Source organism: Oncorhynchus clarkii, chromosome 2, assembly GCF_045791955.1.
Source record: "Oncorhynchus clarkii lewisi isolate Uvic-CL-2024 chromosome 2, UVic_Ocla_1.0, whole genome shotgun sequence".
Classification (NCBI taxonomy): Eukaryota; Metazoa; Chordata; class Actinopteri; order Salmoniformes; family Salmonidae; genus Oncorhynchus; species Oncorhynchus clarkii.
In genome coordinates this window covers 50,756,498-50,783,896 of record NC_092148.1, presented here as the reverse complement: position 1 = coordinate 50,783,896, position 27,399 = coordinate 50,756,498, and the positions used below count along the sequence as shown (strand labels likewise).

At 43.3% G+C, this 27,399-nt stretch overlaps 1 protein-coding gene across 1 annotated transcript in view; it reads right to left on the bottom strand.

Annotated features, from left to right (window-relative positions):
- The window catches only part of LOC139381444 (harmonin-like), a 52,888-nt gene extending 38,098 nt beyond the window's left edge, over window positions 1–14,790 (bottom strand). Inside the window, exons 1-8 of the mRNA XM_071124984.1 lie at window positions 14,676–14,790; window positions 11,507–11,574; window positions 9,860–10,003; window positions 9,477–9,615; window positions 8,788–8,896; window positions 8,656–8,680; window positions 8,327–8,384; window positions 7,843–8,031 (exon numbers count right to left, since the gene is read on the bottom strand). Coding sequence (XP_070981085.1) covers window positions 7,843–8,031; window positions 8,327–8,384; window positions 8,656–8,680; window positions 8,788–8,896; window positions 9,477–9,615; window positions 9,860–10,003; window positions 11,507–11,574; window positions 14,676–14,711 — 768 coding nt within the window. The 5' untranslated portion in view covers window positions 14,712–14,790. The remainder of the gene's footprint in view (window positions 1–7,842; window positions 8,032–8,326; window positions 8,385–8,655; window positions 8,681–8,787; window positions 8,897–9,476; window positions 9,616–9,859; window positions 10,004–11,506; window positions 11,575–14,675) is intronic.
- Window positions 14,791–27,399: the final 12,609 nt, after the last annotated feature.

Here is a 27,399-nt window from a genome sequence, read left to right as displayed (position 1 = left end):
CAATCCACAATACCAACCATGTAAAAACACACACACATTTCAGTACTTTATTTGGTTCCACATTGGGACATTGTGGCATACTAGGACCCAAATACAGTGCCTTCATTAAAACGTCTTAGGGATAGCCTCCTTTTTTCAATTTTCGCCTTAAATTACATACCCAAATCTAACTGCCTGTAGCTCAGGTCCTGAAGCGGGGATATGCATATTCTTGGTATCATTTGAAAGGAAACACTTTGCAGTTTGTGAAAATGTGCATTGAATGTAGGAGAATATAACACAATAGATCTGGTAGAAGAAAATACAAAGAAAAAAAACAACTTATTTTCTACCACCTTCTTTGAAATGCAAACAGAAAGGTCCCAAATCTAGCCATCACTCTGGTTGTAATTCCGATGGTGTCCACAAGAGGCCAGCAGTGTATGTGCAACGTTTCAGACTGATAACTTGAAGTAGGAGCAAGCTACATGACGTTTAGTGTGAAGTCACCCAGGTACATTTGGGCAAATCATGAAGGATACATTTACATTTACATGCATTTACATAAAAATGTTCTGCAAAAAATATCATCAAATCTGTATACTTGGACTTTGATTTAGCTTTTCCAGTATTAGTGACCAAATTTGGTGTCTTATAGGATATACTACACTCCTAATGATATAGTGAAGTCTGGTTACGTTCTAGGATCTCTGAGGAATACATTTGAATGTAATTTGACTGGTTGAAACAACATTTAGGGTTAGATTTTCACAGATTCCTTTCTTTGCTAATTGAACGAGTGGAAATACAAAATCGATCGTGCATGCTATATGGACATTTTTGGGATATGAAAAAGGATTTTATCTAACAAAACGACACTTCATGTTATCTCTGGGACCCTTTGGATGATAAATCAGAACAAGATTTCAGAATGTAAGTACACATTTCACCTTCAGAGGTGAATTTATCAAACCTACCGCGGTGAAAAAAAAGTGTTTTGCTGTTAGGAGCTCTCCTCAAACAATAGCATGGCATTTTTTCTCAGTAATAGCTACTGTAAATTGGACAGTCTGGTTATATTAACAAGAATTGAAGCTTTCAACCGATATAAGACACTTTTATGAACAGAAATTTGTTGTTTCTCTAAAATCTGCGATCGTGACACGGGGTGCTGCATGATTTACAACTGCCCCGTTGACGGCACGTCTATCCCTAAAAAGTTCATTAAATATTTTTTCTCACCCATCTACACACAATACCCCATAATGACAAAGTGAAAACATGTTTTTAGACATTTTTGCAAATGTATTGAAAACGAACTAAAGAAATATTATATAATATATATAATATATACTCCAAATTGAGATAAGGTGCAACCAATTTCCATTGGTCATCCTTGAGATGTCACTACAACTTGATTGGAGTCCACCTGGGGCCAATTCAATTGTTTGGACATGATTTAGAAAGAAACACGCCTGTGTATAGTATATAAAGTCCCACAGTTGACATGTGCATGTCAGAGCAGAAACTATACCATGAAGTCCAAGGAACTGTACGTAGATCTCTGAGATAGAACTGTGATGAGGCATATATCTGAGGAAGGCTATAAAACTATTTCTAGAGTGTTGAAGGTTTCCAGGAACACAGTGGGAAATTGAAAAAAATATAGAACTACCCAGACTCTGCCTAGAGCTGGCCGTCCAACCAAACTGAGCAACTGGGAAAAAGGGCATTGGTCAAGGTAGTGACCAAGAACCCAATGACCACTCTGACAGAACTACAGAGTTCCTTGGCTGAGATGGGAGAACCTGACAGAACTACAACAGTCTCTACAGCACTTCACCAATCTGGGCTTTATGGGAGAGTGGTGAAACGGAAGCCACTCCTGAGAAAAAGGCACATGACAGCATGCCTGGAGTTTGCAAAAAGACTTTGAGAGCATACAGAAAAAATTGTACTCTTTGGCCTGAATGCAAAGCATTATGCCTGGAGAAAACTAGGCACAGCTCATCACCCGTCTAACACCATCCCTACCATGAAGCATGGTGGTGGCAGCATCATACTATGGGGATGCTTTTCAGCAGCAGGGACTGGGAGGCTGGAAAGGATAAAAGGAACAATGATTTGAGCTAAAATACAGGCAGATCTTTGATGAGACTGGGGCGAAAGATTTATATTTCAACAAGACAATGACCCCAAGCATACAGCCAAAGCAATGCTGGAATGGCTTCAGAACAAGTATGTGAAAGTCCTTGAGTGGCCCAGCCAAAGCCCAGACTTGAATCCCATTGAGAATCTGTGAAAAGACTTGAAGATTGTTGTTCACCGCCACTGCCCATCTAATTTAACAGTGCTTGAGGAGGATGGAGGAATGGAGGAATGGACAAAAATCCCCAATTCCAGATGTGCAAAGCTGATACAGACATACCCAAGATGATACCCAAGATGACTTAAATCTGTAATCGCCGCCAAAGGTGTTTCTACAAAGTATTGACTGAGGGGTGTGAGTACTTATGTAAATGAGAGATTTCTGTATTTAATTTTCAATAAATTAGCAAAAATGTTTAAACATATTTTCACTTTAACATTATGGGGTACTGTGTGTAGATACCTCTGTAACCGTAAAAGCTTGGTTTTCATGCATGTTAACATCAGAAGCCTCCTCCCTAAGTTTGTTTTATTCACTGCTTTAGCACACTACACCAACCCTGATGTCTTAGCCTTGTCTGAATCCTGGCTTAAGAAGGCCACCAAAAATTCTGGAATCGCCATCCCCAACTACAACATTTGCTGTCAAGATAGTACTGCCAAAGGGGGCAGAGTTACAATCTACTGCAGAGATAGCCTGCAGAGCTCTGTCGTACTATCCAGGTCTGTGCCCAAACAGTTCGAGCTTCTACCTTTAAAAATCCACCTTTCCAGAAATAAGTCTCTCAATGTTGCCACTTGTTGTAGACCCCCCTCAGCCCCCAACTGTGCCCTGGACACCATATGTGAATTGATTACCCCCATCTATCTTCAGAGTTCGTACTGTTAGGTGACCTAAACTGAGATATGCTTAACACCCCGGCCATCCTACAATCTAAGCTAGATGCCCTCAATCGCAAACAAATTATCAAATCAAATCAAATCAAATCAAATTTTATTTGTCACATACACATGGTTAGCAGATGTTAATGCGAGTGTAGCGAAATGCTTGTGCTTCTAGTTCCGACAATGCAGTAATAACAAGTAATCTAACTAACAATTCCAAAACTACTGTCTTGTACACAGTGTAAGGGGATAAAGAATATGTACATAAGGATATATGAATGAGTGATGGTACAGAGCAGCATAGGCAAGATACAGTAGATGGTATCGAGTACAGTATATACATATGAGATGAGTATGTAAACAAAGTGGCATAGTTAAAGTGGCTAGTGATACATGTATTACATAAGGATACAGTCGATGATAGAGTACAGTATATATATATATATACGTATGCATATGAGATGAATAATGTAGGGTAAGTAACATTATATAAGGTAGCATTGTTTAAAGTGGCTAGTGATATATTTACATCATTTCCCATCAATTCCCATTATTAAAGTGGCTGGAGTTGAGTCAGTGTCAGTGTGTTGGCAGCAGCCACTCAGTGTTAGTGGTGGCTGTTTAACAGTCTGATGGCCTTGAGATAGAAGCTGTTTTTCAGTCTCTCGGTCCCAGCTTTGATGCACCTGTACTGACCTCGCCTTCTGGATGATAGCGGGGTGAACAGGCAGTGGCTCGGGTGGTTGATGTCTTTGATGATCTTTATGGCCTTCCTGTGACATCGGGTGGTGTAGGTGTCCTGGAGGGCAGGTAGTTTGCCCCCGGTGATGCGTTGTGCAGACCTCACTACCCTCTGGAGAGCCTTACGGTTGAGGGCGGAGCAGTTGCCGTACCAGGCGGTGATACAGCCCGCCAGGATGCTCTCGATTGTGCATCTGTAGAAGTTTGTGAGTGCTTTTGGTGACAAGCCGAATTTCTTCAGCCTCCTGAGGTTGAAGAGGCGCTGCTGCGCCTTCTTCACAATGCTGTCTGTGTGAGTGGACCAATTCAGTTTGTCTGTGATGTCTGTGTATGCCGAGGAACTTAAAACTTGCTACCCTCTCCACTACTGTTCCATCAATGTGGATAGGGGGGTGTTCCCTCTGCTGTTTCCTGAAGTCCACAATCATCTCCTTAGTTTTGTTGACGTTGAGTGTGAGGTTATTTTCCTGACACCACACTCCGAGGGCCCTCACCTCATCAAGCCTACCACTGTTGTGTCGTCCGCAAACTTGATGATTGAGTTGGAGGCGTGCGTGGCCACGCAGTCGTGGGTGAACAGGGAGTACAGGAGAGGGCTCAGAACGCACCCTTGTGGGGCCCCAGTGTTGAGGATCAGCGGGGAGGAGATGTTGTTGCCTACCCTCACCACCTGGGGGCGGCCCGTCAGGAAGTCCAGTACCCAGTTGCACAGGGCGGGGTCGAGACCCAGGGTCTCGAGCTTGATGACGAGCTTGGAGGGTACTATGGTGTTGAATGCCGAGCTGTAGTCAATGAACAGCATTCTCACATAGGTATTCCTCTTGTCCAGATGGGTTAGGGCAGTGTGCAGTGTGGTTGAGATTGCATCGTCTGTGGACCTATTTGGGCGGTAAGCAAATTGGAGTGGGTCTAGGGTGTCAGGTAGGGTGGAGGTGATATGGTCCTTGACTAGTCTCTCAAAGCACTTCATGGTGACGGAAGTGAGTGCTACGGGGCGGTAGTCGTTTAGCTCAGTTACCTTAGATTTCTTGGGAACAGGAACAATGGTGGCCCTCTTGAAGCATGTGGGAACAGCAGACTGGTATAGGGATTGATTGAATATGTCCGTAAACACACCGGCCAGCTGGTCTGCGCATGCTCTGAGGGCGCGGCTGGGGATGCCGTCTGGGCCTGCAGCCTTGCGAGGGTTAACACGTTTAAATGTCTTACTCACCTCGGCTGCAGTGAAGGAGAGACCGCATGTTTTCGTTGCAGGCCGTGTCAGTGGCACTGTATTGTCCTCAAAGCGGGCAAAAAAGTTATTTAGTCTGCCTGGGAGCAGGACATCCTGGTCCGTGACTGGGCTGGATTTCTTCCTGTAGTCCGTGATTGACTGTAGACCCTGCCACATGCCTCTTGTGTCTGAGCCGTTGAATTGAGATTCTACTTTGTCTCTGTACTGACGCTTAGCTTGTTTGATAGCCTTGAGGAGGGAATAGCTGCACTGTTTGTATTCGGTCATGTTACCAGACACCTTGCCCTGATTAAAAGCAGTGGTTCGCGCTTTCAGTTTCACGCGAATGCTGCCATCAATCCACGGTTTCTGGTTAGGGAATGTTTTAATCATTGCTATGGGAACGACATCTTCAACGCACGTTCTAATGAACTCGCACACCGAATCAGCGTATTCGTCAATGTTGTTGTCTGACGCAATACGAAACATGTCCCAGTCCACGTGATGGAAGCAGTCTTGGAGTGTGGAGTCAGCTTGGTTGGACCAGCGTTGGACAGACCTCAGCATGGGAGCCTCTTGTTTTAGTTTCTGTCTGTAGGCAGGGATCAACAAAATGGAGTCGTGGTCAGCTTTTCCGAAAGGGGGGCGGGGCAGGGCCTTATATGCATCGCGGAAGTTAGAGTAACAATGATCCAAGGTCTTTCCACCCCTGGTTGCGCAATCGATATGCTGATAAAGTTTAGGGAGTCTTGTTTTCAGATTAGCCTTGTTAAAATCCCCAGCTACAATGAATGCAGCCTCCGGATAAATGGTTTCCAGTTTGCAAAGAGTCAAATAAAGTTCATTCAGAGCCATCGATGTGTCTGCTTGGGGGGGGGATATATACGGCTGTGATTATAATCGAAGAGAATTCTCTTGGTAGATAATGCGGTCTACATTTGATTGTGAGGAATTCTAAATCAGGTGAACAGAAGGATTTGAGTTCCTGTATGTTTCTTTCATCACACCATGTCACGTTAGCCATAAGGCATACGCCCCCGCCCCTCTTCTTACCAGAAAGATGTTTGTTTCTGTCTGCGCGATGCGTGGAGAAACCCGTTGGCTGCACCGCCTCGGATAGCGTCTCTCCAGTGAGCCACGTTTCGGTGAAGCAAAGAACGTTACAGTCTCTGATGTCCCTCTGGAATGCTACCCTTGCTCGGATTTCATCAACCTTGTTGTCAAGAGACTGGACATTGGCAAGAAGAATGCTAGGGAGTGGTGCACGGTGTGCCCGTCTCCGGAGTCTGACCAGAAGACCGCCTCGTTTCCCTCTTTTTCGGAGTAGTTTTTTTGGGTCGCTGCATGGGATCCGCTCCGTTGTCCTGTTTGTAAGGCAGAACACAGGATCCGCGTCGCGAAAAACATATTCTTGGTCGTACTGATGGTGAGTTGACGCTGATCTTTTATTCAGTAGTTCTTCTCGACTGTATGTAATGAAACCTAAGATGACCTGGGGTACTAATGTAAGAAATAACACGTAAAAAAACAAAAAACTGCATAGTTTCCTAGGAACGCGAAGCGAGGCGGCCATCTCTGTCGGCGCCGAAATCTGAGGAACATACCAGGTACAACGCTAAATCCGTAAATATGGGAACCCTCATATATATCATCCTAACCAACTTGCCCCACAAATACACCTCTGCTGTCTTCAACCAGGATCTCAGCGGTCACTGCCTCATTGCCTGCGTCCATAATGGGTCCGCGGTCAAACGACCACCCCTCATCACTGTCAAACGCTCCCTAAAATACCTTTATAATCAACCTGGCCCGGGTATCCTGGAAGGATATTAATCGAGAATTTCAATAAGCACTTTTCTATGGCCTGCCATGCTTTCCACCTGGCTACCCCTACCCCGGCCAACAGCTCTGCACCCCCCGTGTAGATTGATGAGGAAAAACATTAATTTAATCAATTTTAGAATAAAGCTTTAACATAACAATGAGGAAAAAGTGAACGGGTCTGAATACTTTCCGAATGCACTGTACATCTCCTTTAAATGTTGATATTTGGTTGCGTTGTCAACCAAACACATTTCAATATTACTTTTATAAGACAGTCAATAGCCTTAACTTCAGGCTATCTTACAAACTAACGTAACATTCAACCTTAAAATAAGTAGCACATCCATGGCCACATTTTGAGGTTACTGTAATTTCTCCTTATGTAATCATATAAAGTGTGAATGTTCAAGATGGCATGCATAAGACTGACAGTGTATTCCCTTTCAACTTTGCTGTGCTTTTAAATGGTTGAAAGCATCGCGATAGACATTTCGGTGACAACTAAACCAAATATCTGACATTGTTTTCCATTGGAATTTGGTTGTGCTTTTGGATGGTGGAAAGCATAGCGATAACACAATAGAAATGTAACTAACTTTTGGCTGTATTTTTTGAGTGGGTGAATATACGGCAGGTTGATTGATCAATGTCTCAACCAAATATTATTACCCAATTATCCACGTTGAAATGACCTGGTGTGCCCAGTGGGTAGCAGCCTAGTCAAGGATGAAATACTGGCGCACTACAGTGGTTCCAAGTGGAGCAAAAGTAAACCTTGAATTTTGAGGTTTAAAATATATTTGAAGAAATGCCATTGTTTGGTGGATATAAAGTCTAAGATATTTGACAGACTGATGCCAAATTTGTTACAGGAAATAATCACTGCCAGCTGGTCAGGCTAGCATAGGGCTAAATGTGCCATGTTGTCTAATGGGAACAAAAATTTGTTCGCAAGTATGGTCCCAACGTGTTGACTGGTTGTCATCGTGATACATTTCTACATGTTCATTACAAAGTGGTTTACAGTACGCTAGACAGGGCCAAACTCTTACCTGCAGTCCTACTTCAGCAGCGAGGGATCCAGATTTGACGTTACTGATGTAGATGCCAGGCTTCTGTGTGGGGCCACTGGAGATGCTGACGCCCATGCCCTTGGTGCCCACCAGGCTCAGGAACACCTTCTTCTCCTTGATCTCCTTCCCTCCCATGGATGCCAGGCCTGCCACACTGCTCTTCTTCTCCTGAGAGAGAGGGAGAGAGAAAGAGAGAGAAAGAGAGAGAGAGAGAGAGAGAGAGAGAGAGAGAGAGAGAGAGAGAGAGAGAGGGGGGGGGGGGGGCAGAGAGAGAAAATAGAGATTGTACAATTCCGTGGTTGCATTACAGTGTGTTGTTTTTTCTGCCTCCTTATTGGTAGGTCACTCTGGATAAGTGTTTATTAAATTACTAAAATGAGAATGAAGAAGGGCCAAAGGGTGCTACACTTCAAAGAATATGAGAGAATATTTAATCTCAAAGAAAAATGAATCTCATTCTCACCCCAGAATCAGACACAAATTGGTCCACGAACTGCCACTTCAGAGGCTCCTCTGTGGAACTAGAGAAGAACAGAAAGCGTGGGATAAATCCGATTCTATATTCATTCATGTATTTATTTCAGCTTTATTTGATCAGGAAGATCCCTTGAGTAAGATTTTGTGAGCAACACCTGGCACAGGAAATACATCAATCAATAATCTAGCTACCATCTCAGTGCTCACCGGATACCCCTCGCCCAGGACAGGATTTCTTGTTTTATTTTGATCACAGTCTTTTCTAAAGCAGAAAGGTGTCAAATACAATACCAACAAAGAGAGAAACAGCCCTACCTCTTCACTGGTATCATCCCAACCTCTGCACAAATAAAAGGATCAAAATTGAAGTAAGTTATGAATATTCACTTTTGCATTTGACATGAGGGTGAGTGCGTATATTGGTTGGGTGGATTTCGTTTAACTTACGCCGGACTTTGAGCGACACGATTTTCTTGGTCTTGATGAGGTTGATGACTTCCTCGTGGATACAGGAAGAGATGGCGTATCCATTGATGCGGACAATCTCATCTCCCATCTGGAGGTCACACAGAGGTCAGACGATATGACCAGCACTTTTTATGTAGTGTGACAGTGTGTGGCTACTTTTCTGAGTGTTATGTTTCACAGTGTATGTTTGCCTCTCTTTAGATATTTGACCACATCCCATCCACCCTCCATACTGGTACTACATGACGTTGAAAATACGTATTTTGGGTTGAAAATAAGTCAACGTCTTGTGCTCACTGGGTAAGGATGAGTCTCAGAAGTGTTTTTTTTCTCCTAGATGCCAGACAGGATGGCTGTGTCAAGTCGGCTGTAGCTGTGTGTCAATTTGTGTCACCGGTTATTGAGCTAATGGAAGTGTGTGACATCTTGTCACGCCGGTTGAGGGGAATAACTACAACAGACTGACGGAAAAGCAGATCCAATCAGTCTGAGTCGTGACTCAGGAGCAAATTGCTTCAGGAAGAGATGAAGGACAGGAAGATGCTTAAAAAGTTCCTGGGTGTGTTTTTACCAAAACGGTTTGTTCCTCGGGTTGACTTTATTCGATGCATGCACAAGTGCTGCACACACAAACACACACGCAAACAAACACACACACACCCACACACCTGCAGGCCACTGTTTCCAGCCTGTCCATCCTTGACGATCTGTGAGATGAAGAGTCCACAGCCGAACTCCAGGCCCCCTCTCACGCTCAGACCCAGACCCTCAGGATGAGTACGATCCAGACGCACCTCCTTCAGCTTACTGCACCACCCGGATGGAGAGAGGGAGGAGGAAAGGGAAGACAGGAGGGGAGAGGGAGAAGGGGTTAGATGAGGGATGACAGGAAAGGGTGGAGGAAGGGGTTATCACTTCTGTGTTATCAAATTGGTGTACATTCTCGTTGCCTATAAGTACTAAGAGAGTAATTACATGGTATAAGACAAGTGCATCTTATTGAAAGTCTATGGGCTCCAGCCTGGTGGGTGGCAGCGACCCCTCCACTCACCGTGACCTCTTGGGGGTGAGCAGGTCGTACTCCACCTGGTGTTTGAGGGGAATGAGGGGCCGGATGGCATCAAACAGCGGCAGGCGGCTGGGCTCGTTGATGACCAGCTTCAGGTCCCCCACCAACACGGGCAGTTCCATGGACCTGAGGGAGAGGGCCGAGGGTCAAAGGACAGCTTCAACACACACGCACGCACGCACACACGCGCACACTGCATAGTCATTCAGGGGAGAGCGAGATGTTTTGAATGCCTTTCTTTATCATTCCTATCGTTGACATACATGATTATGAGGACAAAGGGACTCAAAGCAGCGCACAGAATGACTAGTTCAGAACGGTATGATAAACGCCATGGCCTTATGGGCCATCAAAGATTCCAAGAATGTGCAATCAACCTACCAATTCCAATGGGAACATATGACCTATGACTATGAATTATTAACGTTTGCCATTTCACTCCTTACTCGTGTATGAACGAGTAAAGGGCTTTAGTGAATAGCTGGCCAGGCTTGGCGGAGCACGACGGAAAACTGATCATGGGTCTAACCAATGGGGTCTCAGGTCTCTGTCTCCATACAAAGAGCGCATGGAAACCAGCACCGCTAATTCCCCTTCACCCCCATTCAGTCCACATTATCGTCATAGTCCTGAATGAAATCCTATCTCCCACCATACACCTGTATACGCACACACAAGCATGCACGCACGCACGCACACACGCACACACACACACACACACACACACAGGAGACTTAATCCTCCTATACGTAAATCTGCAATTGGAGAGAAATCAAGGCGTTTGCTTGACTATTTTCCATTTTTTTGTTGAAGTAGAAGTGACACAAAAAAAGGCCATTTTAATTTTGTTCAAGTACTGGCAGACTCACTAACAATCCACTTCCCCAAATAAAGGATCAGCAAATCAGTTGAGGGAGGTTAAATTGTCAGAAAATTGGTCATCCTGAAAAAAAAAAGAATAGGTCAATAATTTATTACTAAACTGAAGTGAAAGTCAAACAGAGATGGTGGTACTCACCAGCGGTGGAAAAAGTACCCAATTGTCATACTTGAGTAAAAATAAAGATACCTTAATAGAAAATGACTCGAGTAAAAGTGAAAGTCAACCAGTGAAATACTACTTGAGTAAAAGTCTAAAAGTGTTTTGGTTTTAAAATATACATAAGTATCAAAAGTACATAGAATTGCTCAAATATACTTAAGTATCACAAGTAAAAGTATGAATAATTTCAAATTATTTTATATTAAGAAAACCAGACTGCACAATTTTTTTAGTTTTTTAAAAGTATGAATAGCCATGGGCACACTCCAACATCATTTACAAACTAAGCATTTGTGTTGAGTGAGTCCGCCAGATCAGAGGCATTAGGGATGACCATGGATGTTCTTTTGATAAGTGTGTGAATTGGACAATTTTCCTGTCCTGCTAAGCATTCAAAATGTAACGAGTACTTTTGGGTGACAGGGAAAATGTATGGAGTAAAAAGTACATTATTTTTTTTAGGAATGTAGTAAAGTAAAAGTTGTGACAAATATAAATAGCAAAGCAAAGTACAGACACCCCAAAAAACTACTTAAGTAGTACTTTAAAGCATTTTTACTTAAGTAATTTACACCACTGGTACTCACTGGTGATACATCCGCAGGACATCGTACAGGTAATCCTTTTCAGCCTCATTGTCAATGAGCAGCTCCACCTAAACAGCAAAGGCATCTTTAGTCTCACTCTCATCTTCATCATCACAGACAAGATAGCAGCTGCCAGGGAAGGCTGCGGGCTCTACACTGACACATCCCTCTCTACTGTGGTCCTTTCAGCATAACAGGGGGCATTCCCTTTAGCCCTAGGTTTGTGTGTGTGTGTGTGTGTGTGCGCACAGCAGTGTGTAAATCTTACCTTGTAGCGACTGAACTGCTGCAGAAAAGTTTTGAGGAAGCGCTTAGGCCAGTCATTAATATACCCCATCTCCTTCATTAAGGAAGGTTGTCTATCCGGCTGTGTGTGAGTGCCTCAGTGTGTGTGCGCGTGTGGGCACCAACCTGTGTATATGTTTGTCAGTGCTGCGTTTGTGTGCCTGTGCCTGTAAAGCGTTAGCATCAATAGAATCTCTATTGTGTGTTGCTGGAGGTAGAAGGCCAGGTAGCTTTCCTGTTTTCTAGATCCCTTCCCCTTACTAGGACTGTGGGCTGGTACACACACTTATGCCACCGGACTAGGGAGGGGGAGTAAGGGAGCGATAAGGAGGGGTGGAGGTTGGAGGGTGGTTTGGAATAGTGAGGTGAGCAGTGTCACCTTACAGTACATCCCTGTGACAAGCAGTCCTCCACCATCATTTCTTAGAATTAGGGGTGACTCAAGGAACCATTGCAGTCAATAGGTTCATATTTGCACCTTTGGTTAGTTGATGGGTTATGGGGGAACCTTTAATGTTTCCTGGAGGAACCCTCTCGCTAGAGTGTGTGGAGCACTCTGAATTTATTTTGAGGTTGGATTTGTTGCGCTGCCAAACTCGGAAGAAGATGAAAATATGTGGTTTTTGGCAATGGCTTTATGGGATGGCCAGCAACTTGTAAAACATTACCCATTCCTATATGAGTACTATTTTAATATCAATGTTGAATAATACCACATTGGCTGTCAAGCCCATTATATTATATGACTGTATTGAATTGAATTGAATGTATTTTGGGGTAACAGACATAAACAACAAAATGTACAATGTGGACCCAGAGGATATCACTTAAAATGATTCATTAAAACCCTTGTTTCCAAAGTGGTCCTGTTTGTTTTAATAATAATGTTTATTTTTGATGGTAATGACGTTTGTTTATGATGATAATTATTAAGTGTTGGCTAAGTTCGCTAATTACCTACAGTATCTTCAACCTAGCCTACACTCTTAAAAATGCTTGGTTGTTTGGATGGCCCAACTGCTGGGTTGCAGGCATTGAGTCACTTAGTCAGGTGGTTTTCTTTAAAAAAAAGAAAAGAAACACGTTTGGTTGTTGATGCTGGGTTATCGATGCTGGGTTATTAAGAAATGACCCAGGCGGTCAGATAAGATGACCGGGGGCGTGGCTTAGTAGGGTCCTGGCTTGCAATATAGTTATTTTTGGCCCAGCGGGTCAGATAGGACGAATGGGGTTGTGTCTTTCAGATAGTTATTTCTGGCCCCCGTATTGTTAAGGTTGAAAACTGAGTTCCTCAAGTGCCTATGCAAATCCTAACATTGGAAGAGCTACCACTTTACTACTATGTAATCAGCAATGCTAATATTACAATATGTAATATGCATTTAAAAATATATATATTCTGTACAAACTTATGCACAGGAATGACATTTAACCCTCACAGCTGGCAATCTTTTTCACCCCAAAAGTTTATTTGAGGCTGCTTTACTTCCAAGAGTGTACAAAGAAAAGGCTTAGAGATACACACAACACGCACACGCAGACACCTAGGCACACATTACTACACACAAGCTCAACCATGCAGGTTCCTGGGTGTATGACAGTGTATTTATGGTTTGGTAAAGCTCTCGGACTCAACATAAAGAGACAGGGTAAGCAACGGTGACTAAGTGCAGACTTTAGCATCCGGAACGGTTGAAGCTAATGTCACAACGAGCCAGCCAGATCCCTCAGCTTATGTTATACAGTATATGAAGACCTCTTGTGTTCTCTAAACCCTTAAACTCCCTTATTCTCAAAACGTGCAACAAAGGCACCGGGGTGAATACAACACATACAACAAATAAACTGTAAGAGAAGTTAAGGGCCCACTTCAATCTAACAGTAGCCTATATTCACCTGTCAAAGACATATTGTCACCACATATTCATTGTCACAAACATGACCAAAAACGCATGCTGTTCTGTGGTCAATCAATCAAATGTATTTATAAAGCCCTTTTTAGAGCCTTATCTAAAAGTGTTGTTGTTGTTGCTCATGCCTTCCTGCCTGCCAGTCCCCTCCCTCTCTGTCTCTAATTGCTGCTGTAAATCGTCCCATCCTTTTCCGCTCGGCTGGACATCCCTGACACGGCCTAAATTATCTAATGGGGAGCGACCTAGTGAGAGCCTACAGCATAGAGGACAGATGGCTCTGGGTCCACATTACAGAGGACGGAAAACACCCAAACGTATCACGTTGCCTTTACACAGCTTCTCTTTTTTTTTTTTACATAATTATCCGAATACTGTCACCGTGAGTATCCGTGAACAATTGTATGGCTAAATACAAAATGCATCATCGGTATCTTTGTGTTGGGTCTAGAATGACCAACAGACGAAAATATGTTGGAAACACCAGGTGAACGTTTTGCAATACACACAGTTCACCTGACAAATGACTAGGATAACCAATCAGGAAAGCTGACACACAGGCCATAGGTACTCATGATAATAGCCTAGTTTACCTGTACACACTCTCCCTATAATCGACATTGTTATTGTATAGACTATACACACATGTGGTATTAAAAAGGAATATATTAAATTAAATATCCTCACAAGAGGGGGCAACTTTTTAATCCTACACTACAGAGGATTCACCTGTTGTATAACAGTTGTATAACACAACCGTCTAATTTCACAATTGTGAAATAAAGGATGAAACCATTCAATTAAAATCCCAGCCAAAACATGTTAGTCCTATATGAACATTTTATACACCTATGAAGACATTATAAACGCATCTAAAGGCACCTGTGCAAAAGCATTACCCCAACAGGGTTCAGAGTACATCATAGGACGTTGATAACAGCCAAAACAAAATGAAACACAAATTAAGTTCTTACCTTGTGCCTAAATTCTCGAGCTACTTTTCGTTCCATTTTCGACAAAAGAATAACGCTGACACCGACCGATGTTCTATCTTCCTGTTAGCGACAGTACCCTCTCAACAGTGGCGCTACCGACAGTGAACGCTGGGTGGTAGACATAAAGAATGATAGAGGCCTCTAGTGGCCCAAAGCCATTATAACATGGGCAGCGCCAATGAGTGCTTCCACCATGCTTCCGCCATTTAAAAGTAGTCAAAGTACTCGACTGGGTGGGGATTCCTGTAGAGTACCACAGTAAGAGTCATAATACCCTGGCATGACGTTTTGATAACCGTGTAAATCTCTCTAGGACAAGGTGACTTTTATCAATATATTTTTGTCTGCATCCCCCCCCCCCCCCCCCCCCAATTAAAAAATAATAATAATGAAATGCTAATTAGCTGCTAATGTGGCAATCATAAAGAACTTGATCATCCATGATGATTTGGATGAGACTGCCGAATCAAGGCAAAGGTAAGAATATCTGGATTAACTATCTAATGTTAGTTAAATGTAGTAAATAAGCTAAATATTTCTTTAACGTTCTGAATTGAGACAATACCTGTTAGCAAAAAAAATGAATGGTGGGAAAAAAAAGATTGGAACCATTTCCCTGTTTGACCTCTAGATTTTATGGGTATAACGACACCAACACTGCAGGGCTCTATGGGTTGTAGCCTCAATGGCACTGCCCATGTTGTCACAGACACTATGTCACAGATGAGTCCTCTATCTATCTCTATGGTGGTAGATCCCAGCAGTGGCCCCATTCAGAGAATAGCTCCTGGTATTCAGTTGCTGAGGCACCGCTGGGCTGGGGAAAGGCGGATGTTTCCGGTTTTCAGGATACACTATTTACAATTCAGGAAGCATCATAATTTAGTTGGTGGTAAAACAACGGTGCAAAGTTAAATATACTGAGCAAAAATATAAACTCAACATGCAACAATTTCAAAAAGTTTACTGATTTACAGTTCATATAAGGATGGGCATGGGCGCAACCATGGGTTGGTCTGAGAGGGCAGAGGCCCACCCACAGAGGAGCCAGGCCCAGCCATTCAGAATGAGTTTATCCCCCAAAAAGGGTTTTATTACAGACATAAATACTCAGATTTAACAGCTGCTCGGGTGGCAGGTCTCAGACGATCCTGCATGTGAAGAAGCCGGATGTGGAGGTCCTGGGCTGGCGTGGTTACACTTGGTCTGCGGTTGTGAGTCCGGTTGGACGTACTACCAAATTCTATAAAACGACATTGGAATCGGCTTATGGTAGAGAAATTAACATTACATTTACTGGCAACAGCTCTGGTGGACATTCCTGCAGTCAGCATGCCAATTGCACTCTCCCTCAAAACTTGAGACATCTGTGGCATTGTGTTGCGTGAAAAATCGTAACATTTTAGAGTGGCCTTTTATTGTCCCCAACACAAGGTGCACCTGTGTAATGATCATGCTGTTTAATCAGCTTCTTGATATGCCACACCTATCAGGTGGATGGATTATCTTGGCAAAAGATGAATGCTCACTAACAGGGATCTAAACAAATGTGTGCACATTTAAGAGAAATACGTTTTTTGTGCTGAACATTTCTGGGATCTTTTATTTCAGCTCATGAAACATGGGACCAACACTTTACACTTTACGTTTATATTTTTGTTACATATAAATATAAACACTCAGGTGTATCTATTTTCCATGTTTCTTGTTAGTCTGTATGTCCCACTCATGTCCAAATCCAAACCAAATGTATTTATATAGCCCTACGTACATCAGCTGATATCTCAAAGTGCTGAACAGAAACCCAGCCTAAAACCCCAAACAGCAAGCAATGCAGGTGTTGAAGCACGTTGGCCAGGAAAAACTCCCTAGAAAGGCCAAAACTTAGGAAGAAACCTAGAGAGGAACCAGGCTATGAGGGGTGACCAGTCCTCTTCTGGCTGTGCCGGGTGGAGATTATAACAGAACATGGCCAAGATGTTCAAATGTTCAAATAATAGGTCTGGGACAGGTAGCACGTCCGGTGAACAGGTCAGGATTCCATAGCCGCAGGCAGAACTGTTGAAACTGGAGCAGCAGCACGGCCAGGTGGACTGGGGACTTCAAGGAGTCATCATGCCAGGTAGTCCTGAGGCATGGTCCTAGGGCTCAGATCCTGAGAGAGAGAGAAAGAAAGAAAGAGAGAAAGAGAGAATTAGAGAGAGCATACTTAAATTCACACAGGACACCGGATAAAACAGGAGAAGTAGTCCAGATATAACAAACTGACCCTATCCCCCCGACACATAAACTACTGCAGCATAAATACTGGAGGCTGAGACAGGAGGGGTCAGGAGACACTGTGGCACCATCCGATGATACCCCCGGACAGGGCCAAACAGGAAGGATATAACCCCACCCACTTTGCCAAAGCACAGCCCCCACACCACTAGAGGGATATCTTCAACCATCAACTTACCATCCTGAGACAAGGCCGAGTATAGCCCACAAAGATCTTTGTCACGGCACAACCCAAGGGGGGGGCGCCAACCCAGACAGGAAGACCACATCAGTGACTTAACCCACTCACGTGACGCACCCCTCCTAGGGACGGCATGGAAGAGCACCAGTAAGCCAGTGACTCAGCCCCTGTAATAGGGTTAGAGGCAGAGAATCCCAGTGGAAAGAGGGGAACCGGCCAGGCAGAGACAGCAAGGGTGGTTCGTTGCTCCAGAGCCTTTCCGTTCACCTTCACACTCCTGGGCCAGACTACACTCAATCATATGAACCACTGAAGAGATGAGTCTTCAGTAAAGACTTAAAGGTTGAGACCGAGTCTGCGTCTCTCACATGGGTAGGCAGACCATTCCATAAAAATGGAGCTCTATAGGAGAAAGCCCTGCCTCCAGCTGTTTGCTTAGAAATTCTAGGGACAATTAGGAGGCCTGCGTCTTGTGACCGTAGCGTACGTGTAGGTATGTACGGCAGGACCAAATCAGAGAGATAGGTAGGAGCAAGCCCATGTAATGCTTTGTAGGTTAGCAGTAAAACCTTGAAATCAGCCCTTGCCTTGACAGGGGAGGCTAGCACTGGATAAGTAATATGATCAATTTTTTGGGTTATAGTCAGGATTCTAGCAGCCGTATTTAGCACTAACTGAAGTTTATTTAGTGATTTATCCGGGTAGCCGGAAAGTAGAGCATTGCAGTAGTCTAACCTAGAAGTAACAAAAGCATGGATTAATTCATCTGCAACATTTTTGGACAGAAAGTTTCTGATTTTTGCAATGTTACGTAGATGGAAAAAAGCGGTCCTTGAAACAGTCTTGATATGTTTGTCAAAAGAGAGATCAGGGTCCAGAGTAACGCAGAGGTCCTTCACAGTTTTATTTGAGACGACTGTACAACCATTAAGATTAATTGTCAGATTCAACAGAAGATCTCTTTGTTTCTTGGGACCTAGAACAAGCATCTCTGTTTTGTCCGAGTCTAAAAGTAGAAAGTTTGCAGCCATCCACTTCCTTATGTCTGAAACACAGGCTTCTAGCGAGGGCAATTTTGGGGTTTCACCATGTTTCATTGAAATGTACAGCTGTGTGTCATCCGCATAGCAGTGAAAGTTAACATTATGTTTTCGAATTACATCCCAAAGAGGTAAAATATATAGAGAAAACAATAGTGGTCCTAAAACGTCCTAAAATGTCCACCCTGTTAGGCTAAATTATTAAATTAAATGAACAACATTTCAAAATGTTAAAATATGTTTGATAGAGAACTTAAAAATCCTGTTCACCCTAATGCTAGTTCAATCTTGCTCACTCACAGAGCTATGGCTAATTTAGGCTCCAAATGTCCACCTGTTAGGTTCCACCCTGTTAGGGTTATGCACTGAACAGGTTGGAAAATGCCTGAGCATGAACAATGTGTTTTTCTGAATGTCAAACATGTCCTTTTTCTGACAGAATACAAAACATAAATAAAGATATAGGCTACTTTTTTTTCTAAAGTTATGAGGACCTAAAGACACCGGCCAGTAGGAATATAGATCCTAGGTGCAGGTCTAGGATCAGCGCACACTACCCAAATCATAACGTTAAGTTTATGAATGCAAAACTGTCCTTGGATCAGTGTCTAGGCAAGCGGCAAATAAAGCGTAGCTACTATTTCTATCGTTATCGTCACCATCTATACTACCATTGTAACAAATGGAAAATGTGTGCTTGTGGTACTGATGACTTAGGCATATTGTCTATGAAAATAAAATGTAAAAACAGACAGGTAGTTAGGCATATATTTAACTATTTCATTATTTATGCTTTAATTTCATTGTGTTGGTCACCTTAAAAAAAAGTTATTGTGCTACATCAAATGATGTAGTTAAGTTAAATAATATTTTCCCCAACGTTTGTGCCGAAGTCCAGACAGTCACACAGTGTTTCAATTCACCAGAACAGTAGGTAGCAGTGGAGCATCGCTAATCAAATCACAGTGCAATGTTAGGGCCTACATAAAGCTGTCCCAACAGCAGAGTCCCGGCAGCAGTCACAACACCTTTTGTTAGGAGAATTATGTTCTCCATCACCCAATTTAATTATATTACTCTCAGTCTGTAAACCAGAATTTGTAGGATCCTGGTCGAATGAAACAGACGGAGGCCCAGCTAAATAGTCAAAAGGTTTTATTCACGGAACGTTCTGGAGTCAAGAATACAAAACAATTCACTTTATACTGACTTCTCACGCCCACACATACACACAAACATACGCACACACATACGCACAAGCATACGCACACACATACGCACACACGTACACACAAACATACGCACACACATACACACAAACATACGCACAAGCATACGCACACACATACGCACACACATACACACAAACATACGCACACACATACACACAAACATACGCACACACATACACACAAACATACGCACACACATACACACAAACATACGCACACACGTACACACAAACATACGCCCACACATACACACAAACATACGCACACCCATACACACAAACATACGCACACACATGTCCTGCTACGCACACACTGTCTGTCTCACTTCCCAGCCGACAGAGATAGTGACTTTGTCCTTAAGACGTACTCCCCATTCTCTCCCAAATCTATAGTCAGGTCGGCACCGAGCTCAGACAGTCTGTGTTTGAAATACCATAAAGGCATATTGTTTTGCCCTAATTCTGACTAGGACTACACATTTATTGATTATGATTTCATACATTCTAATCAATCCCATACAATTATATGTTTCAGGGCGGAATATTCTAATCATTCAATTAACAGACAATTCTCACCTGGTTTAAATGCTACCACACCCGTTTCAAGTCCTAGGACTCGCACATTGAATACAATGAATTTACGGGAATGATGAGGGATTCTGTTTTCTTTTTGAGGAGATTGATTTCCCCTTCTAATTTAGTTGACTCTTTCCAGGTCATGGAGTCGCCCCTCTGTCACATTGGCCACTGTTTTCAAACTTCCAACTTTAGTTGAGTGGGTATCCACTTTAGAAGTGAGCAGTGCAAGAGATTTATCGTTTTCAATTGCAGCTTTCTGTTATCGGGTGTTGAGAGCCGCCATGTTCCCACAGGTGAATTGTGAATGGACAGAATATGCCAGCTGTTGGCACGAAATAGACCTGCTATTGTTCCTTGTATTATAGTGAACGTCCCACACCTTAAGGTGATGTTATATGATGCCAGTTATTTGAAAATAAGTATGTTAATTCATAGTTATTTTGCTTAAGAAAGCCACGAGAGAGCCGCATGTTCCAATGCATTTCACCGGAACCCTTGGGTACAAAGGCTGCAGTCCAAACACATTGTTTTTTTAAACCTTTTTTACCCCCTCAGCCCTTACACTAGTCACTTTCCCTTGGGAGAATCCCCATCAAAATCAGATGGAGTTTCATTGCCATCTTAAATGGAGGTCCAATTTACTAACGTTGCCCTCGATTTAGTTTGAGAGAGCGAGTGAACAACCATGGGCTGCGTTTCAAACTCATAAAAGACACACCCTCGTCCACTTACACCCTTGGGGGAATCCCAGTCGCCATCTTGGACGTAGGTCCAAACAATTAGCCAAACAAGGGAAGTTCGCAACCTAAGCCCCTCAGCCCTCGTTTTTGATCGAGTTTGCGAGTGTACAATTATGTTCACCTCGGGGCCTGAAATGCCCCATAATTCAATTTGCAATGATTGTACATCACTAAGAAAAGTCCACCGAAACGTAAAACCTCAACATCAATATGGATAAGTCAACATACAAGCGTAAGTAAAAACTAATGTAAAAAGGTTAGAAATTGTGCTACTAATACACATGAAGGCACAAACACGTCTCATTAAAGTAATGATGTTTTTGTAGAAATAAAACATTTTCCTTCAGAAGTTTCAACTAGGCAGGCTAATGTTAGTTAGATATTAATTTGCTAGCTATCATACAGTAGGCATATATTAATAATTATATATTTAATAAGTAGACATGCAATCATAATTTACTGTAGTGCATATAAAGCTCCCACAAGCTACCGGTGGCTCAAAACACAATCATCACGGGATGACTGAGTGACGAATTTCCAGGAAATGGCGGTCCATTTAAAAATCATTTCCCCCCCTTTTTTTTATATATATCTTTTTTTAACGTTTTTAACTTGGCAAGTCAGTTAAGTCCTATGGGGCTCCCAATTGCGGCCGGTTGTGATACAGCCTGGAATCGAACCACGCCTCTAGCACTGAGATGCAGTGCCTTAGAACGTTGCGCCACACGGGTCCCCCATTAGAGCTGCAGAGACAACAAATTATGAACAATAGCTCTCTCTCTGCACTTTGTTCCATACTCGTCAAACGTCACGACACATCATCAGAAGTGTCCACGTAATTTGAGGGCTGAGGGAGGAAGGAATGATTTTAAGTGTTTGGAATGCAGCCATGGTCACTTGCGGGGTTGATATGACTCACAATTCAATGAAAGCTGTAGTCTCTGGTGGGCGCGAAGTGTCAAATTTCATCAACAAGGCTGCATTTTCGGCATGTCAGGAAAAGTATACCTTGCTAGAAAAAAATATATATATATATATATATATATATATATAGAGAGAGAGAGAGAGAGAGAGAGAGAGAGAGAGAGAGAGAGAGAGAGAGAGAGAGAGAGAGAGAGAGAGAGAGAGAGAGAGAGAGAGAGAGAGAGAGAGAGAGAGAGAGAGAGAACTGATTAACCTTAGCTTACAGCCCTCTCAGGAGGCACACAGGTGCGCCAGGCGTTTAAATACATCTTTAGTCTACTTAGCATAAGGAAGATGATAACAATTCCTCTCATTACTTTTCTACAAACGACCCACGCAATTGATCTGCTTATTTTACCAGCGTTACTCCACACAGGCGCGAGAGAAATGGGCTTGCGTTTGAATTTTCAACAACAAGAGACCATGTTTCAGAAAAATCATTCTAGATGGCATTTGGTTAAAATGTTCTCAATCTACCTAGCTGAGTTACACGATTTTGCTTACTTAAGATAAACCGAAGCCCAAGGAGGGGAGCTACTAAAGTCTCATTAAGTAGGATTACAGTGGGCTCTTAGCACAAATCAGTTTACAGAAATGTGGAATCTGTGTTTGGAGTGCAATATTTCTCTGTGCCGACTTCTGTCTGTGAGCAGAGGGTAACCAGAAATCTAGATCAGAGGGAGTGGTGAATGGAGGAAGCTCAGAGCAGTACAGAAGCGCCAACCAGACCTTAGTACTACAGGTAGACACAAACACAAAACAACTAATTTAGCTTTGAACACTTGCTGTAAATTGAATTGGTGTAATGTGCCTACTTGTGGAGGTGCTGCCGGCTCAGATGGAGGAGCAGACAGGTCTGTCCAAAGAGAAGGTGGAGTCTCTGCTGGAGGACAGGAGGATCCACGTGGAGGAGGGACAGGTCTAGCACCAGAGAGACCAGGACCCCATCACTGACAAGTATGTATGTATGTTCACTATCTACTATACTCGGGTTTCTGGAATAAGGGTGTTGATGGCCATGACCAGCCTTTCAAAGCACTTCATGGCTACAGATGTGAGTGCTACGGGTCGGTAGTCATTTAGGCAGGCTACCTTAGTGTTATTGGGCACAGGGACTACGGTGGTCTGCTTGAAACATGTTGGTATTACAGACTCGGTCAGGGAGAAGTTGAAAAGGTCAGTGAAGACACTTGCCAGTTGGTCAGTACATGTTCGGAGTACACGTCCTGGTAATACGTCTGGCCCTGCGGCCTTATGAATGTTGACCTGTTTTAAAGGTCTTACTCACATCGGCTGCGGAGAGCATGGTCACACAGTCGTCCGGAACAGCTGATGCGCTCATGCATGTTTCAGTGTTATTTGCCTCGACGCAAGCATAGAAGTAATTTAGCTTGCCTGGAAGGCTCGTGTTACTGGGCAGCTCTCGGCTGTGCTTCCCTTTGTAGTCTATAGTTCGCAAGCCCTGCCACATCCGAGTGTCAGAGCCGGTGTACTACGATTAGATCTTAGTCCTGTGACGCTTTGCCTGTTTGATAATTCATCAGCGGGCATAGCGGGATTTCTTATAAGCTTCTGGTTTGGAGTCCTTCTCCTTGAAAGCGGCAGCTCTACCTTTTACCTCAGTGCAGATGTTGCCTGTAATCCATGGCTTCTGGTTGAGATATGTACGTACAGTCAATGTGGGGACAACGTCCTCGATGCACTTATTGATGAAGCCAGTGACTGATGTGGTGTACTCCTCAATGCCATCGGAAGAATCCCGGAACATCTTCCAGTCTGTGCTAGCAAAAGAGTCCTGTAGCTTAGCATCTGCTTCATCTGATCACTTATTTTTATTGACCAAGTCACTGGTGCTTCCTGCTTTAATTTTAGCTTATAAGCAGGAATCTGGAGAATACAATTAAGTGCAAATTTGCCAAATGGAGGGAGAGTTTGGTACGCGTAAAGGTGGTCTAGAGTTGATTTATTTATTAGGTAAAGCGGATTTAAGTTTCACTGCATTAAAGTCCCCAGCCACTGTGCTTCAACCAGGATTTTGGGGGGGAAATGGGTAAGTTATTGAAAGTTCCAGGAATTTTGCAACCCTACATGCTACTATCCAGCCTTTATCATTTTCGTACTCTGTCCCTTCTCCCTCAGGCTGGATGGGACCCAGAACTTGACGGATGAGAGCTCCAGGGACTTCCTAAAGCTAAAGTTTGAGACGCAGGCCCGCGAGATGGTGGAGAAGGACCGGCTGCTGCGGGAGCTGGACACGAACCAGGACCGACTGAGGGAGGCCAGAGACAGCCACGGGAGGGAGCACGTCCAAAGGGAAGAGCTCCGGGTGGGTAGTGGTGCACACGCTTCAGATCAGGGGTCTTACAACATCGGGATCATACTCATCAAATCAACGTTTATTTGTCACGTGTGCTGAATACAACAGGTGTAACCTTACAGTTAAATGCTTAGTTACAGGCTCTAACCAATAGTGCAAAAAAGGGCACACAATGCAAATAGTCCGGGTAGCCATTTGATTACCTGTTCAGGAGTCTTATGACTTGGGGGTAAAAACTGTTGAGAATCACAATTAGCGGTGATTGGGGATCACCATTAGCCAAGGCAGCAGCTATTCTTCCTGGGGTCCAAACACATTAAGGCACTTACATATAAGATAGGTGTGTTGGTATACCTTGTGTTTATGTTGTATTTGTGTGCAAGTTTACGCCACTGTGTTTTGCCTACCTTTGTGTGTAGGACCGGTCTGACAAGATGGCAAAGCGTCTTCAGATGATGACCCAGCGGTACGAGGCCCTGAAGAAAAGGGCGGCCATGGAGGTGGAGGGCTTCAAGAGCGACATCAAACATCTCCAACAGAAACTCAAAGACGTGGAGAAACAGCTCTTCAAGGTGAGCATGGGACAAATGTTGTACGCCTGTGTTACCTGTTGTGTGTGTGTGTGTGTGTGTGTGTGTGTGTGTGTGTGTGTGTGTTAAAGGTGACCCTGAACGTGGGTCCTGACCATCCTACACGAGGTGCGTCAGACCAACGTTCGGACCAGGAAGGTCCAGGGGGAGCTGAAGGCCAAGATCTACGGGCTGGAGAAAGACCTCCACTACAGATGAGATACAGCCCAGACTGGCCCACTGGAGACCTGGGTACCATTCAGTAGGTGCCAGACTGGAGACCTGGGTACCATTCAGTAGGTGCCAGACTGGAGACCTGGGTACCATTCAGTAGGTGCCAGACTGGCCCACTGGAGACCTGGGTACCATTCAGTAGGTGCCAGACTTTGAAATATAAAAATGGATCATTGTTATTGGAATTGCAACCTTTTTAATGTCTACTGATTGCAACCCTGTATTCCCCTTTGACATGCTCTGTTTGAATTTCTGACACCTGATATGAGACGCATTTGCATATCTACAATGTCTCATGAATCAGTTTGTCAGGTTTTAGGCCAAGAAGACCTGGGTGTGTATGGTCATTGGCAGACAAGTTGTGTACGACATTAATCTCATTTTACATTGATACTCTAATCAAATACAAACACAACAACTTGAACATTGTGCATAGGTCATGCACATGCATCCTAGACGCACTTGTTTTCTACTACTGATTTGTCTATTGTGTGTTGCTGTGAAAAAACGAGTGGTTTTATTTTTATCAATAAAGATGTATCATTAATTAACTGGTCGTTGTAATAACTAGATATAAAAATGCACAATTGCGTGGGCTAGTTACATAAATGTTTGGGATCCATTTCTGTTCAGAGGAAACAATCAAAATCTCTGTAAATGTAAAATATTGTTTAAGAAAAAGAGCCCATTGACTCAAATCGACATAGACATCATCCCGCCCATAAAGTAGGTATGCTGTCTTTTGTACTTCCGCCATAGAGCAGCTGGACCCCAGGAAGATGCCAGCGTGATGAATCCGGCAAGTGTCTCGACCACAGTGCTTAAGAAATACAACTTCCTCGCATTGAAGATTGTGTCTAAGGTCACTGTCCACCCGGAGGGTCAACCTGGCTGGGGAATTAAGTGCCACGCGTGAGCTGTGGCAATACCTGGAAGAGGTGAAGGGTGGGGAGGGTGTTTAGAGTCTCCCCTCCAGTTATGGCAGACAAGGATGATTGTTTTATCCAGAGCTGTGCCCTGTGGATCTGGTTTCTGCATCCCAAGTGGTCATGGAGGGAATTTTCTGTCTGGTCATCAGGCTTGAGAAACTGAAAAACCACCTCTGGAACGCAGTCTTCTTGAAGATGAACCAGAAAATCTGGTTTGTGAAGTGTTGTATTGCTTAGGTTTTTGCTGTTGCAGCTGTTTTTATTAACCTTATTTGAAAGGGTTAGTCAGTGACTTGATTTGAATATTACATGAACAGTACAAAAATGTATGCACTGGTGTAGGTCGCTCTGGATAAGTGTCTGCTAAATGTCTGATGTAAATAAACAGGTAAAATGCCTGCATTACTTTGTTTTCCTCTCTCTTTCTGTCAGGTAAAAGTAATTGACTAGTCTAAAGTAAAAAAATAAATAAATAAATTGGCTTTGTTTAAACACAGGCAAGAGTTTCCTTCCATATTTTTCTACCAGTCTAGGTGCCTATCCTTTAAATCCAAGTGACATTAAGATTGAGTTATAATTGAAACCAAACCTATGTCCTGGCTATGGTGTTGAATAGAGTCCTCTAGTGGCCAAAAGACTGTTAGCTTGGGCGATGCCATTGAGGACTTGGGTGAAGCTTCCAACTTCATTGGCTGATCTCTCCTGATGACCCGGTTGACCTGATTACCAGTTTGGTGTCTTGACAGCCAGGTCATCAGGAGGGATCAGCCAATGAATTTTACTTGTGAAGAAGTAAAATGGACTATTTGAAGATGGCGACGTCCTCAATGGTGCAGCCCATGCTCACAGACACCATCTTTGATTTGATTAGGATCCCCATTAGCCGACGCCAATAGTGACAGCTCGCCTTACTGGGGTCCGACACACAACGAAAAAGATTTTACCATTTACATCCATTTAAAAACGTGTGCATACATGTCAGTACATACACAGAAGTAGGTCACATGTGGGAGAGACATTGTGCTGTGAAGTGCTGCTTTATTTTTTGTTTTTTAAAGACCCCTGGTGGCATGTCTGGTGGAGTAAGTGTGTGTCGGTACTGTGCGTAAGTTGACTATGCAAACAATTTGGAATTTCCAACACAAATGTTTCTTATAAAAATAAGAAGTGACGCAGTCAGCCAAGAGAGACTGGCATGCATAATATTAATATTAGCCCTCTGATTACAGTGACGAGCAAGACGTGCCACTCTGTTCCGGGCCAGTTGCAGCTTAACTAGGTATTTTTTTGCAGCACTTGACCATATGACTGGACAATAATCAAGATAAAATAAAACTAGAGCCGGCAGGACTTGCTTTGTAGAGTGTGGTATCAAAAAAGCAGAGCATCTCTTTAGCACGGATACACACAATATTTACAACCATTGAATCTATATGTTTTAACCATGAGTTTACAATCTAAGGCAACACCAAGTAATTTAGTCTCCTCAACTTGTTCAACAGCCACACCATTCATTACCAGATTCAGCTGAGGTCTAGAATTTAGGGAATGATTTGTACCAAATGCAATGCTCTTAGCTTAAGCGATCGTTCATTATTACACAGATAGAGATTTTATGTCTACCCAAGTCTATGGTCCGG